Raw genomic sequence first — 16,597 nt, forward strand, 5'->3', positions numbered from 1 at the left:
CTTCTGAATTCTCCCCATCACTTGGGCAGCTCAAGAGTCTGAACTGGGAAAATACCTGCCTTACCTGTCTGGGTTTGGGGATTTTTGCTTGTGTTTTGTCCTCCTTATTAAAGTAAAGGTCCTGGGGGAGTGGTGGGGCTCAGGGAGGGGATCAGTGCCAATAGATAGTGTTAGCTGTTTTCACACCAAGCATCAGATCACTTAAAAGATTTTGTTCATGGTTGGAAAGACTGATTTTTCTTGCAGGTTCAGAGAACAGAATATTGCCTGGGGGCTTGGGGTGTCTCACCTGCCTTGCCTTCTCTGGCAGACCCATCAGTGAACTTTCATTGCTTAATGAGCCAGCAGTTGAAACAAGATGTAAGTGACAGTTTTGGCACAGTAATCCTTATGTACACCACCCAGAAAAGGATTTTTTTTTCACAACCTTTTATTTATTTATTAATTTTAAAGCGTGGTTTAATTTACCTTACTGAAAACCAACTTCCAGTTAAAATGGCATGGCCTCTGACTTTTTAATTGACTCGCATACGAAAAGTTTTTCCGCCTGCCAGTATGTTACATGGAAGATAGAGAGATAAAGGGAGAAAAGTAGTAACCTTAGAGAGGTAAAGGGAGAAAAGTAGTAACCTTACATAATGAATATTCTTTGCAGCTTACCTCAATAATGTGCTTTTAGTGATTCCCTATTAATTTCATATGATTAATATCCTGATAGCACATGACAGATCTTCTCGTGAACTTCACAGTGATGCTATATGCTATGTCGAAATAGGGAGGTCCTTGTCGCTAGGAGCTTACAGCTGGCTAGAGCCTTAGGAGGTACCATACGAGCAAAACAGCTACTTGACAGGGAAGGTTTGTGCTGGCCTGAGTTTAAAGGCAGTGGCTGCCTGGGTCTAACGTAGGGAAGACTGCTACGTTATTCCACAGTTATACCTAGGTTTCTGGAGAGTGAGTCAAAATTATCTGTCTGTGTGGGTAGAGTTCTGACATGGGCTTTGGGATTTTTTTTTTCTTTTTTAATTAAATGTTATACTCCAAGGAGGAGAGCTAAGGTATTCCCTATGTAAAAGAGACTCTTTAAAGGAAAAAGAGCTCTCCCAGCAGCAATAGCATACACTATTCACTATACACATCCAGCCCTGCTGGGACACTGCTGCAGTCTTCCTGGTTAACGGCAAATAAAAAGTAAACAGGTTATTGGTTGAAGCCCGTGTTCTAAAAAGATCTGGTGAGCCAGCTGATGGGTACCTAAATTCCCCCCTCCCGAGACCACTTCTCTGGAATTGCTGAATTGTTATTTGGCCAGCGGGAAGCTCAGCGCCCCCAGAGAGGTCCCAAGAGCAACCGGAGCCTTCACTGCACTGCCAGCACCAGCTTCTCATGCATGCTAGCAGTGCACAGGGCCTGCTGGGCTGTGTGCTTGCTCCCTGTCCTCACCCAGCCCTGGGCAAGTGGTTACGGAGCTCAGGGTGCTGCTCACATGGTCAGTCACTTCATTACGATGGTGCTCGAGGGGCTTCCCCGCTGGGGCAGAGCGCGCTGTGCCCACAGCCAACTGAGCAGCATGAATCCAAACCTGAGAGGCAGTGAAGTGCTGCGTGTAGGGCTCCTTCTTGCTGTTTGTGCATCCGTGAACTTGCAAAGATGACAACAGGAATTAGGCACATCTGGCCAGAGAATAAATAGGCTACAAACTGGTTTATAATCAAATGTTATTATCATCAATTTTTTCCAGTCTTGTGAGCATTTGAAGTGATACTTTGGAATACACAAAAGCTATGACTGTGCAGTTGATGCCATTACTTGCATACAGATATTCTTAGCAAACATATAATCTCTCTGTTTGTATTTCAGAACTGCAAATATGATCAGAAAGCTTGTTGTATTGTCATTTCAGTAGATGGAGTCAAAAGAACCTTCTGATCACTGGAGTAATGAGATAAGCTTTCTTTTTGTGGTCCTAGTAAACAGCAGGATGGAAAAATTCTCAGTGATTTCATGAAGATGTTGATCGTGTTTGCATTTTTTTTCTGAGAGAACTGATGTACTTCAAAAGCTAAAGACTTTGACAAAGGTATAAGTCAATGCTGCCAAGGGCCTGTGTGCAAGCTTTTATCTTGCTGTGTCCCCTGCTGAGGGAGCTATCCTGTCATTCACGGAGTGCTAAGCTTTCTTCAGGTACTCTCTGTTGCTTAGGTTAACAAGTTCGTGTCTGCTGCTGCTACCGCAGAACAGTTTGTGCAGTATCTCATTACCCCACAATGACTTGTTTCTGTGGCAAAACACTATTATGACTCCAAATATAGGAACAGAAACAACATGGATAATAGCAACCTTCAAAATGCATTTGAAAACATTCAGCAGAAAAACAATTTTGAAAAACTAATGTAGAGAGCTTGCTTCCAGTCCTGTGTAACCATAAACTGTGACACATAGTCCCTTCTAGTACCAAAGTCCAGAAAAAGAATTTTATCTAGCACACTCCAGACTGCACTCACAAGATGACAGGGAGGAGATATTGCAGTTCCTGACTAGCTGAGCTGGAGAGGCAGAAATTCACACTGCTATCAAGTAGCTGAAATTTGGAATAATGACTCTCATGTGTTAGTCATATAACCCTGACACAGAAAAGCAGCTCAAATAAATGCTAAAGCCTCCCACCACCTTTTCCGGTAGATTAGCAGCATATTTACAGGTGAGCACATGTGCATGCTGAAAGCTGGAAGACTAGACCCTCACGCGTGTCCTCCTCACCATGAGCACCTTCCCACCTGGACTTCAGTACAACAGCTCGGAGTAAGAAAATTCAAATACACTTTCAATTCACCACATTCTCTGCACCCTAAGAACAAACCCATTTACGAATTCTAAGTATATTTTTGACTTATGGCATGGTATATATATTGCTATATAATGTGGCTGTGTCTTTTGGGTTATGCGTCCTTGAGTACTTTACATACGGTACCTTTGGTTTACTGTCTCATTCATGTAACTTCAAATGGGTGTCTAAAGGGTAGCAAACGTGCTGTAACTGAGCCATCCTGTAGCACTATATATGCTGCTACTGTGCTAAAAACCCTAGAGCTTGAATGGTTAAGAATGTTGCAAAACTAATGATTAATTTATTAGATTAATTTATTGGCTCTTGAAAAGTTACTTCACACATAAGTATGACTTTGAGTGGATACTTAAAGTTTACTAGGAGACTAACTTTATGAAGGTACCTTACAAATACATGTAATTGCTAATTTTATTACATTCGTATCTTTGTAATTATGGCTCCCACCTGTTTGGGTCCTTCACATCTGGCTTCCAAGAAGGCAAATTACCAGCTTGTCAAAAACTTTTGCAGATTTACAACTCAGCGAGGGAGGACGTTATTAGCTAATGAAACCTAAGGCAAATTTTCCTCCTGGTGGTGGCTATTAAAGACACACTGCACACTTGTACAATCACTAACTTAGCAAAATAAGCAGAAATCTAGTGACAGCAATCAGAGATCATATTTCTGATGCCTTTTATGTAAAAGTACCTTTGAATCTGGTAAACTAAAATTCAAAGGAACATGTGTCTAAAGAAAAGATTCCTACACCTGGTAATATTTCTTTATGTTTTGACATACTTGGCACATAACTCTGTTAGCTTTATGCTTCTTATATTTAACTGACATTTCTTCTACATGAAGAGGAAAAAGCCCATCTGCTGATTTCTTTAGGTGTGAGTCATTATCACTGTATTGTGAAAAATGGCTGGGGGTATTCATAGACCATAGGGTATATCTTAGAAAATTCCCTTACCTTTTTTAAGTTCTAAGGGGGGCCTGAGCATCTACAATGTTTGAGCTAGTACCAGCAGAGAGATACCTGTGAAGACCCAGTGGCTTTTTTTGCAGCTTTGCCCATTTTCATCCACTTTTTATAAAGTCTAGCTACAAGTGTGATGTACTGCAGTCATGCATCTTTGGTGTGATAGCTTCAAAATCTTTCTGTGAACCACAAATTCATGTGCCTAACAAATTGCTTACACTCAAGTCAGTTAGGTAGGTTGAATAGCTGAAAAATAAAAGGGGGGGGGGGGGGGGAGAGAAACTAGACCTCCAAATAAATACGGCATCTGGACTACATATGTTTTACAAAATAAATGAGTCTGTCTCAGTCTGACAGTTCTACACAGTTCTATCTAGTGGCCAGTATTCAGGCGAATGCAGACCATTACCTTAAAATTTAGTTATGGCAATTCAGGAGATGTAGCCTAACTTTTTGAACACTAGCTAACCTGATAATGTAGTAGATAAAATGGAAGTTTCTGAAGAGTAGCCAGCCAAGAAAAGGATTAAGCATTAAAGTTCAAGATGTAGACTCCATTTATGTATATCCCCACATGGGGCAAGAGGATTGAACTTATTTTTCCCTGCTGGTCCAACCAAGAAATACTGCTTATGTGAGGTTTCAAAACTAGTTAATACTAGATACTGAACTACCATAAACAGCTTGAAACTCTTTGGATTTGGATAGGATTGCATGGGATTTAAATCATGTGGGATTTGTACTACACTGTTAAGCTGAGATCTTCCCCACTTAAAGAGTTAATACTTTATGAGGCTCCATATATGGTTACTCATCAATTAATATTTTAAAAGGGCAGGGAGTATGGTGTACAGTTAGTGTTTCACCCTCCACACCAGTGACAAACATCCAGTATGTAAACTGCTGCTGTAGTCTTCAAAGGAATAAGGGACAACTTTAAAAAAATCCTGTTGAAAAGGGAAGAAAAAAACGGTTCTCCTTACATTCCTCTGCGTAAAATGGTGAGTACATACTGTGAAGGTAAGACTAAGGGAACGAAACACGCTGAAGTATTTTTATGTGTTTTGATGAAGCATTAGAACAAATTATGTACAGGAATATTTTGTTAAGAGCAGGAAAGTAATACTCTACCCTGTCAATAATTTCTTGAGCAGACTTGTTCTTGTATTTAAATTCATTTTGACTCTCTTTCTTACTTTTTTTTTTTCTGATGAAAACACTCTAGTATTGTTTTTGCTTTGATTTATATATCAGATCAGTTCCTAGGCACGTTGAAATATCTGAGGCAAAATAGAAATGTGATCAGTTCATTCCCTTCTATCCACACTTCTGACATTGCCAAAATGAAGAAAATGTCTATTACCATTCAACAACTAAAGATGACTTGACTGAAATTGGTGTGGTAAATGTATTTACTAAAAAATGCAAATTTTCAGTAAAACAAAACAAGTTGCTTTCAAAACTGGAAAACAGTTCAGTCCTAACATCTCAGTCTCTTATGCTGTATTCTTTTTCATAAAGTATTACTGTCAAATTAAGGTTTTACCACTCCTTTTACCAACACCTGGATGCTCTAATGGCTAAGGGATGCCCTCTGCCCCTCGCTCCCTTCCAATTCCAGTCTAAGTTTATTTCTGGCCAGTTTGTGTGGCATCGTAATTTTGATGATGTTGCTTTAGCTTAAACATCTCTTTTCCATTCTTGGTGCAGGTTTCCATCGTGTAAGAATAGACTTTTATATCCCTTCCCAGCCTTTCATTTTCTATACTAACCAAGCCAGGCTGACATAAACTCTCCATTCTTCATCTCATTCTAGTGGCAGATTCATGCACCTATATCAGTTTTGAACAATCTTTCTTGAAAAAGGGTGACTGAATTTGTGCATGGTATTCTGCACGAGATCTACAGTATCACTAATGCTTCACTAGCTTTTCTAGAAACCTTGCGTCTGATGTTTGTGTCTCCTAGTCACCCCTTGGTCAGCAAGGTGTCACCATTCTATTTCTCTGTAATTTCCAGTGGATCCAGGATACCTTTTTCTGCATTCAACTAGAGTGCTTTGGATCATGTCTCAGGTGCACAAGCTTGCATTTCCACAACTGAACTTCATCACGTTTCCATGACTTCATCCTTCAAGCCCCAGTTTTGGCAATGCCTCCAGCCTCATGTCAGAGGGAAATGGCCTTATGACATGCCTACTCTTTGCATCAAAATCAATAATAAGAATACAGAGCAAGACTGACCCTGAAATTAGGCCAGTGTTCTTTGAAGAACTCCACCAATGACCTTCCTTCAGCCTAGTACTTCTTTCAGCAGTAGCCATCTCCCGTTGAATACAATTTCTTTGTTGAATACATTTCCTTACAATTTCTTCACTAATTCCCTTCTTTTCAATTTATGCTAATAGATTCCCTTTTGGCAGCATACTCATAATTTTCATGAAATCCAAATAGACAGAAGCTACCTTTGACTCAGAACATTTCTTTGTCTAGAAAGTTGTTCATCTTATCCAAGACAACTGGTCTAGGAGGATTTTTTTCTTTTCTTTTTTTTTTTCTTTTTTGTCAAGGAGAGTTGAGGTCAGATCTACAAATCTATATTTGGTGGGGTCACTTTTCCTGCTTCTTGAAACAGACTTCTGTTTTACTTTGTATCATTTCTGGCTTGATAAAGTTTGTGAAGAAAACTTGTTCTTAGACTTCCAAAGTAAAATTTCATGATGGAGGTTGAATGGTTTCTTTTCTCCCTTTCACTTCAGCAGACACATTGAACTGCTTTTTTAATGTCATACTATCAATTTCTGCAACCTCTATCTTATTATTTTGCCCCAGGATCATTGTTCTGGGCAGAAAGTAAGAAGAGTGTTTGCTGAAGTTCTGAGCCAGCCTTTTATCCTATCCTTACTGTACTACATCCTGTTTCGTCTTTTTCTTTCCCCAGCCTGAATCAATCCACTGACATTTCCTTAAACACCTTTTTCAAGGACTCACTCAGCTTTGCTTGACAATTAACATGCTTAGACCTAAGGAACTCTGCTTGAAAGCTCCAGTTATATTTGCACACCAGGGGTTTTTTTCCCCCCTTCTCTTTCTCTTGTTCCCCTCCCCACCATTCTTCGTGGGCTCTGTTTATTCCAGACTTCCTTTCTGAGGTAACTATTTTCATGCAGTTTGTCAGGAGCACACGTTCACAGAATCATTATTTTTTTTCATTTCATATTCCAGCTAGTATTAAAAGATTTGCTTTGAATAAATTCTATGCCTTTTACACATCCAAGCACATCCAAGTTTCTGATGGTTGTGTTTATCAATGAAGCACATCTCTAACCTGATACCTGAAGGCTAGCAAAGGCCAAGGTTCTTCAACAACCTATGGTCATCTGGGTTCATCAGCACTCAGTACCTGCTGAGAGCCAGCATTTGTTAGCAGATGCAGTGACCTGCTCACCCAGCTGTGCTGCTTTCCAGACCACTGCTGAGACCTTCAGACAGGCACTTAGCTTGGGTCCTTCTGTGTCACACTCCAAAGTGTGATGTGGTCTCAAATATTTCACTAGGGAGACGAGAGTGCTGAAGGCTTGGAATTTTTTCAAGGGAACATAGCACATCAAAGACTTTCCTCTTGCAATCCAAAACATCACTGAGAGGTTATTTTTTCCCTTACACTTTATTTAATTTAAATGGAATTAAATCATAATCACCTGATAGAAAACTGTAATTCCTTGTATGACAAGCATTTCTCCTACTGGCTGCCTGAGCCATTGCTGTATAGTCTTGATAGGTAGAAGATTTCATATTTGATAAATTTGTTTGTCAAGCAGAGGACTAATCTTTCAGATATGAGCAGGAGTTGAAGATTCTTGGCAGTGTTCAGTCCCACACAACTTCCAGCTGCACTGGCAAATGGTCATTTAATATTAAATGAGCACTGCCTTTTCCAGGCAAGTGAATGTATATTCTAGCTGAAGCATAAGCAAACTTTGCATGTTCATCATAGCAAAGAGGGACAGCTGTGAAAATGAGAAATGTATGTGTGAATGATGGAAATAACTTGACCTTCTTTTCCTTTTGATATATGCCTCTGCTTGAGGAAAATCCCTTGATTCGTTAGACCAACAGATATAATATATGCACGTTGTCAGGGAATTCAACTCGGGAACACTGTAAAATATATTTACAGTAGATGTCTAAAAAACAGACTTCTTGTGTCTTTGACACCAGCAGTTAAATACGACAAATGGCTTGCATATCTTATTTTAAAAAATGAGTCTCATATCTGTAGTCTTGTATAAACATGCTAGACACTCATAGAAGATTTCCCATTGACAAGTCAGCATTTCTTAGCTGACCTGCTTTTAACTGATGAGAGTAGTTTGTTTAGCACTGTCAAATGGACGTGATACAGGATAGGGGCTGCAGTGGTGGGACTTAAAAATACCATGGAATCATAGAATGAATAATTGTGACAGAAGTGTTTCCCAGCCACAGGAGGCTGCACGTTCAATATGGAATTGAAGACAGAGTCCTTTAGGTGAGTAACAGTGACAACTTGAATGGTTTCCTTTCCTGTAGACATAATGTGTTCCATTTCTGAGTGCCATTTAAAAGCTTTATTAAAATGCCACACATGCACTGCTTCATTAATAAAGATAATTTTAGCAGTCTAGTGTTCTGAATAGAAAAGCGAAGTGTGGCTAACCTATAGTAACTAATGAATAGGTTTAATTCAGAAAGGAGTAAAATACTATAAAATAGTATTCACAAAGCTATTAAAATCAGCATTTAGAATTTTTTTATCTCAGTTTATTCATTAGAGTAAGACAAAGAAATGTACACTACAGAGGCACAGCTCAGGTGAGAAAGCCAAGTCAACTTGACAGTTTGTTATAGAAAATACCGTTGAATATGATCTTAGAGACAGACTTACAGCTCCATCACCTCAATATTTAACTTCATTTGCTTTTTACAAAAATTGTTCTTGCGTACTGAAGGGAGGCATTAGCTTTTGTTGGCCAAGAGTCAGATTTCTAGCATGATACACCTCCTCAAACATCACATGTATATGCATACTCTTCATTATTGATTTGCCAACATTCTCCCTGCCGGTTTAAATGCTGTGGTAGCAATTCTAAAATCCAAAATGTCTTGGGATTGAACTGAGAGGCTAAAAACCTTGATTCAGTCTCACCTGCCTTTGTGTCTACACAGAAAGAAATTATCTTGGACTGGGTATCTCTGTCCTCGCAAGTAAACAAAATATACTAGGCAAAATTCAACATGGCAAACTTGGTAGAGTGCCACTGACTTTGTGCAGTTAAACTGAGGATCCAGTTGTTGAGATATTCAGGTCCATATGCATTTTTTAAAGGCAGCCACTGTGAGGTTATCAATGAGTATCAATCAGCTTAAGGATCCAGCATATACAATTTCTGTTATACCTTTTAGTGTACTTATTTATAAGTGTGCATAGCTTATTTCTCACTTATGTTCACACATCCTTTTTTAATTCAAATTATCTAATTCAGGAATTAAACAAATAAACATAAGGTGACTTGTGAGGAATTGCCAGACATTTCTGGTAAAGAACATTGCAGTGAAATGTATGTTTGCAGAGTGCTTTTTTTTTTGCTATTTTTTTTTCATTTTTAAATGTCAAAACATCTGGCTGTGAGGAAATGTTCAGTTCTCTTGATTGTACAAACTTTTGCCAGGAAGCTTTCTCTCTTTGCAGGTGAAATTTCTATTTAAAAGAGGAGAAAAATGCATCCTAGGTTAGATTGTACAGCCCCACCTGTAATTAGAGACCGACTTTTGGCAGTTAACTTAGTAGTTCAGTCTCCCTGTGTTATAAAAGGAACGCTGACTGAAATTGTTTTATGAAAGGTGATTTAGAGGAAAGCCTGCCTTATGTGTTCTAGATTAGGCTCTCTGAGGGGAAATCTTTTCCCAGTGGCCGTAGTAGATAGCTACAGCAAAGTTAAAACCTTGAATTTTGGTAGGGTAAACCCCACTGTGAATCTGTCGGAGCAAGGTCTTGAACCTTGCCTACAAAAGCTGGCAGCTCATCTGTTCCCCTGGTTGGGTTGGTCTGTCTGACTTCTCCCCTCTCCTGCCCACAGCACTCTCAAAGGCATTTTGAAAGGCTGCATTTGTTTTTTTATGTCAACGTGGAACAAAATCATTCAAACTTTGAACATTTTTGCTAAGTGGAACTGCTGTTTTCCAGCCAGCCCTATAATGGAAAGTTATGCACCTATGACAAAAATTGAGAAAAATGTGAGCCTATCCAGGCTGCAAAATGTGAAGTGCTGCTATTAGATTGTAGCCACGAGATGAATCATGTACCAGTTTCATGAAGTATGGGCACACAGCATTTGGCAGGTTTACAGCTGTTAGATCTATCTCCTGTAGTTAGTTGTAATGACAAATGGACTTCATTCTCCTGGCTGCTAAAGATCCAGGCAAACAATTAACTTTTTTTGCTAGCTCATCTGCTCACTCTCTGCCTTTCAATGTTTCTCTCTTTCTTTTCTTTCTGTTCCTATTCACTCAAATGTTTTAATCCAGGACCAGGTTCTGATACAGTGAGCCAGTGCAAGGTCTGTCTTTACAGGAAAAAAACTTTCAGGTTTCCAAGCTTAGCCAAGATTCCTGTTAAGAAAATGGATGGTGGTTTTCCTGTTAGGGAGAGAGGCCTTATATAAACACTGTGTGGATGCTGGTGCTCATGCCATAAGTACATTTGGAAAAAAGCGAACCCTACAGTTTGCACTTTTCCCTTCACCTGTACGAAGCTGTGCTGACTTTATTCACAAAGAAATGCCATAAGTTGTGTTTTAGTTTCCATATGTTGTCTAGTATTACGTGGTCTGTTCCTTGAGTGTGGGTGCCTATTTATCTCTTGATGTAACCTCATGTTTTCTTTATATGTATATGCAGGAAACTATACATAAATTTAAAACGTAGGCAATGAGGTAATAGAAAACACACCTAATGCAGAGGGAATTAAGGCCTCTCCTTAGTCTCTCCCATCTTTTTAGTCTCCTTTCTGGGTAAGTAGTTGAAGAGCAATGCAACCCAGGAGACCCCTATTCAACTGCTCTGCCAGTGGAGGGCTTCTGAGCTCCTGCTCCTTCCCTGGGCTGTGATCCTGTGCTTCGGCACCACTGGCCATTATAGCACTTCCTGCCTGATACCAAAGAGAAATGCTCTGGACAAATGATTCCTTAAAGATTATTAAAGCTAAAATGAATGCTAACAGCTGTGACAGACCTACTTGAATCCTGCTATGATGCAGATAAATTAAAAGCGTTTCACAAAGGTTCAAAAAATGACAGCCAGGCCTTCAAACAAAAATTTTAACAGCGTGATCTGCCTCTAAAGAGAGCTCAGCTGCAACTAGGTGCTGGCCATAAGAAGCAGCCACTCAGTCTGGTCAGAAAAACCCAGGCCTTTTTTAAAGAAGATGAGAAAGCTAACCTATTTTTTCTGGCACTGTAGGGAACATGCTGCAATAAATACAATATTCCTGGAGTAGCAATAGAGGTAATGTCATCTGGTCTTTACTACCAGCAGCTGAATTCCAGAAAAAAAATAAATCTCCTTTCCATGAATTATCATCCCTCCAGTACAGTCATACTCATGGCCACTACTGCATATAAAAAAAAAACAACAACAACAACAAAAAAAACCCCAAAAAAAAACCCCAACCAAAAACCAAGCCAAACCAACAACAAAAAACAAACACACCCAACAGACAGGAGAAAACTGATATAAATCTCCAAGGTTAGCACTGCGCTTGCTCTTCAGTTCAGCAGTGGCCGGTAGCTCTGATTTCTGCTGTAATATGTCACGCTCCTTACAAGTCAGTGCTGCTCTGCTGATACCAAGAGTTGTACCTGCCCTGACAGTAGACTAGACTAGACAAAGTGAGGCACTTCATGTAAATTCCTTCTCTTATACAAGATTCGTGTCCTTTAAAACTCTCTCTGCCTTAACTTGACTTTCCTTTCCCCTTCCTTCTATTCCCTGCCCTCCTGCCTGCCTGCATCCCTCATGCAGCCCCATGCAATGTGCTCTTCCGGTTGAATTCACTGATACTATTTTTTTCAGACAAGGCTTTACAGTTTTTCTGGTTCAAGATCCCTCACTTTCCTACCAAATAAATAATTCCTATTAAATCTGTTGGTATGTTACATCAAGACCAACAGCTCATTTTTTCTCTCAGCACCAAAAAGATGAAATTTGGATACGCTTAATTTATTGGGTGAGCACAACCTCATGACAGTGTTGAAAGCTTTTTGGTGTGGGCTTTTGGTGGTGTTTGGTTTTTTATTAGTTGTTTGTGTGCAGGCTGTCATTAGCAACAATTCAGAGGATGCTGAGAGACTTAAAAAACCCCTTCTTTTAACATTCAGAACAAAAATTGTAGTTATTCAGGAAGTTATAGTCTTAAATTCTCTACCTTTCTGTTCATCATATTCTGTATGTAACTATCTTTTTACATGAAGCCAGCTATCTCAGTATAAAAACACATTCTTGCAGTTCAGGCAGTCATTTAATCTTGAAACTTTGATAGAGGTAATTTGAGGGGGAAATTTTCACAGCTGGTGAGGATAAAAATAAAATGTTTTTGTTTTGTGGGGCTGATCTTGAAACAATAGCTGGCTGAAGACTTTCTGCAGCTTGGAGATTTAGGAAAAAATATGAAATAAATGGATTAGCCTGAGGGAAAAGGAGTCAAAGATGTATGATAAATATCGTACATAACAACTCTTGCCAGTTAACACCTCTAAATATATGTATTTACATTGTCAACTTTTTGAAGCAGTGTTTAGGCCTTCAAACATCTCCATAAAGTGCCAAGTAACTCTATGTCATATATGTGGCAATATTGTTGTAAAGTTCAACAGATTCTTCACACGGAGAGATGGCCTATTCTGTATGTAGGACGCCGAATGCAGTTTTTTCTGGGCAGGACAAACTCATAATAACAAGAAGACAAAAGACAGACTGAGATGGAAACTTTCTGTACTAGTAACAGGTTTCTTGGGAGCTGGGACTACAGGCATAATTTTTCCCAAAATGTTTTGGAAGTACATTTTCAAAATTAGAAAACGACTACAGTATAAGTGTTGAAAGGGATAAACGCATGCCGTAAGTCGCACTTTGAGAAGAGCTTTAATGAAAAATGTGCCAGATCTGTACTGGATCTGGAAATAAACAGGTCTGTGCTGTGGTGGACAGTAAGATAACTGGATGCAGAACAAATAACAAGGAAGATGTTATCGAGGTATGAAAAAAATTTTGATTGACACAGCATTTGTTATGCATCTGATAGCTGCTGTAAGACTAGAACTGGAAATAGGAGATGAAGGAAACTTGGTGGGTACCCAGATGAAGCCCAGAGGAATTAACCAGCTTTGCTCAACCTGTACTGTCAGCTTTTCCCCAGACGCAGGGCTTCAGACCCGAGTGGTGCTAGGGCAGCAATAAGGCTCTGCACCAGAACCATGTAGGTCCTGTTGGATTTGCGGTGTCAGAGCAGGCAGTGCCAGGGTGGCTGCTCGCCCCGGCCTCCAGGGTGGCTGGCAAGAGGCAGCCTTCACAGGATGGGACAGTGTCAGTCTTAGGGAGGGGTAAAAAGAAGGTAGAGGGCAGCAAATTGCTACCAAATTGCAAAAATATGCACAAGAAGAGGAAGGGAAGCATGAACAAGAAAACTTGGAAGTGAACAAACAAACACTGCTAATATTCTGTAAGGCGCAAGTTCCTACACCGTCTCCCACTGAGAAGGGTTTGAAATGGAAAGATGGAAGCAAGCTGTAATATTTGGATCTGAATCTGTGCTTGTGAACAGGCAGCAAAGAAGGGAGTGCAGAAACCTGTGGGATCAAATAAGCCATAGTATCTGTGTTTGGGGGCTTTATTTGAGCCAATAGGCCATAGAGCAGCCAAATTCCAGCACTGTGTTTCTGGTTATTTCTTTGATGGAAAAATGAGTTCTCAGAGTTAGAGCACAATGGCTAAGTGGGAAGTTTGGGCAGAATTAATTCACACAAAGCATGAATTTGAAGCAGGTGTCTGGGAAAGACAAAAGAAGCAAGCAGCCGAAATGTCCCCCTGGATCGATCTGTATTTGGTTGTGGAGGAGCAGAAATCGACAGAGATGATTTAAAATAAAGAAGAGGGAATTGAGAAGGGTTAAATAACATCAGCTAAATGACAGGATGCCAAACGTGGCCAGGTGTTTTTTTCACGCTGCATGCAGAAAGCCTTTGTTTTTAATGCATAGTGTAAAACAGTAAAAAAAAAAAAAAATCTTTTCAAAACAAAGTACACAACAACCTAGCCAAGCCCCCAAGCCTTTACTCGGGAAACACGCTCACTGAAATCAGCAGGAGTTAGCAGTAAGCAAAGACCTTATGATCTGGCCCTGTTACAATAACTTTGTTGTAGAGCTAAGCACTTACATGTTTTCATTGCAAAGCAATTTTAACTGTAAGTTTGGAACCCCAGAAGTAGGAGTGGAAACACTGACAGAATATTAACTATAATAACTCCCAGTAGATCTCAGTCTTCCTTTTTGTTTTAAGATGGTACAAATGAGATTATACAGTATGTGGGATCTGGTGCTGATGTTAATTTGCCCTCAGTTAGTAACAGCCTCCCTGCCAGATGTATTTCCATATTCGCTGCAAGAGGCATACTACCATTTAAAGTATTATAAACCGGCTCTGGTTAAAAAAAAAAAAAAAAAAAAAAAAGGAAAACATGGGTAACATAAATTAGTGGAAAATATTGCTATAGGTACACCAACACTTTTCAGCAGAACACTTGTTTTTTTAGAAAGTCCATAGGGATCACATTAAGCTTTAATTTTTCACAAGGTCAATAGTGGAAAATAACGATGCATGCTTCATAGATGGGCAGACAAGAGGTACAATCAAGGGCGGTTAATCTTACATTCGCAGTCACATTCACTGCAGATTATTCATGAGAAGGTAAAGAAGCAAAACTCAGGCCCTGTTATTATTATTGTTAATGAAAGCTCTCAGCAGGTAGATACCAGTGTAGCTTCTTTCACCTCCGCATGGCTGCCTGGGTTTACATTACTCTGAAATCCAGCCTTTTAATCTCCAAATTTCATTGTGCCACCCCCACCACAGCAAAGATTAGTAAATGACAAAATCAGGAGTTGCCGAAGGGAAACCACTGTTCGATTAAGAAGCTAAAACGGAAAAGAGATATCCAAACAGGGCAGCAAAATGCAGGATTCCCAGAAGGGACTGCAGAGATAACAGTCCAAATTCCTTCCATGTCAAGAGGCCTCATCCTAATGGGGACAAAGCATGGAGATGACTGGCTGTTTAGCAACCAGATGCCTGACATGAAACCTAAAGTACAGAACACGATGTAGTAAACACATATCCGTCTTGAAACGGAAAGTACAGGGGGGTTAAAAAAAAAAATAATGGAAGGGCTATTCCTAACCATCTCTTGCTTTCTTTGTAAGCTTTCCTGTTGGTTTCAGGCAGAAAGAGTGGAGACGATTCAATTGCCAGACCATGAGAGAGAGGCAGGAGCCACACAGAGGTCTGCAGCTGGTTATTCCACCAGCCGGCTTTCATAACCTGAATTATAAAAGATCTCCTGCCACCCAAGTTGGAACAGGTATTGAGTAGCAGGGAGAATATAATCTTGGATATAAATACAGGATCTGCACTCTTTCTTTCTACCCCTAAGAGGAGCTGCTCTTCTTTTGCTAGGCAAGGTAGGAGAGGAGATCAAAGGGACAAAACATTTTCCAACCCCGATATAAAACAGGCAACAGGCTTTGGTTGTGGCTGAAGGTTGCATATCTGGATTTGTAACGTGTTTTGATTTACGCACATGTTCACAAAGAAGGAAGAATTGACAATCATTGAGCTCAACACAATGAACCCAGCAGAGCTTACTTTGGGACTGTTAAACTGGTTTTCATGAATTGGATGATAAACTTCTGAAAGCTACAGTAAAGATTCTCTGAAAGGTATTGTGAGTTGTTAGCTTGAAATGCTGCAAATTTGAGAAAGGTTCACTGTTCTTCCTCTCTCCTAGAAGCAGGCTGAACACAAAGCATGGTTAAGTAATATGACAATCATTTCCCCCAAACAAAACTTGAATCAAACCCATCAGGAATTTAGAAGAAATGCTAACAGACACTATATCTCTTAGAAAGAGAAATGTAATATGCATTCTTTTCTTTCTAGATTACTCTTTTTAATATAACTTGATTAAAAAGGAGGAATACACCAAAACAGGGCTGTTCAAAAACACAAAAATGCTGTTAGATATAAAATTTGAGAGTTTTGTCTAAATGTGTTGGGAGGGGGGGGGGGGGGGGGGATTTTACTTGCTTTGATAAAAAAGCCTTAAAATTGTCTTAAGTTGACATGCATACAAGTATTACCATATTTATTTTACATGTTTCCTCCTTTTTACAAGCTGTTTTAAACCGTTTAAATGACTGTGGGGTTTTTTTGAAGTTAATATGAAAATATATTTGGCAGGGAAGGTAGTACGAGCTCAGGGTAAGTCACAATTGCAGAATGTCTAGCGCAGAATTTACTCTTTTTATGCCTTAATACTAAGTAGACAGTTTTGAACATAATGGAGACATAAAAGGATTTCCCTGAAATTTGATGGCAGTTGTATAGTTAATGAATTGTTCGGGTTTTCTCAAATCTGTCATTCCCTGGAGTGCATTACTTTGCCCTGTCACACCTTATGCTGAATTTTTAAAAT

At 39.6% G+C, this 16,597-nt stretch overlaps 1 protein-coding gene across 3 annotated transcripts in view; it reads left to right on the plus strand.

The window, feature by feature from the left end:
- The window catches only part of STAC (SH3 and cysteine rich domain), a 74,825-nt gene that overhangs the window by 1,051 nt on the left and 57,177 nt on the right, over positions 1-16,597 (plus strand). The window contains exon 1 of one of the 3 annotated variants that reach the window (XM_056338026.1): positions 263-360. The exons of 1 other annotated variant lie outside the window; for it this stretch is intronic. In XM_056338026.1, the coding sequence (XP_056194001.1) occupies positions 337-360 (24 nt within the window). In that variant the 5' untranslated portion in view covers positions 263-336. Of the gene's footprint in view, positions 1-262; positions 361-4,713; positions 4,814-16,597 lie in introns of those variants that run through there. One more of the 3 variants, XM_056338027.1, reaches the window with a different exon arrangement.

The sequence above is a fragment of the Falco biarmicus genome, chromosome 4 (genome assembly GCF_023638135.1).
Source record: "Falco biarmicus isolate bFalBia1 chromosome 4, bFalBia1.pri, whole genome shotgun sequence".
Classification (NCBI taxonomy): Eukaryota; Metazoa; Chordata; class Aves; order Falconiformes; family Falconidae; genus Falco; species Falco biarmicus.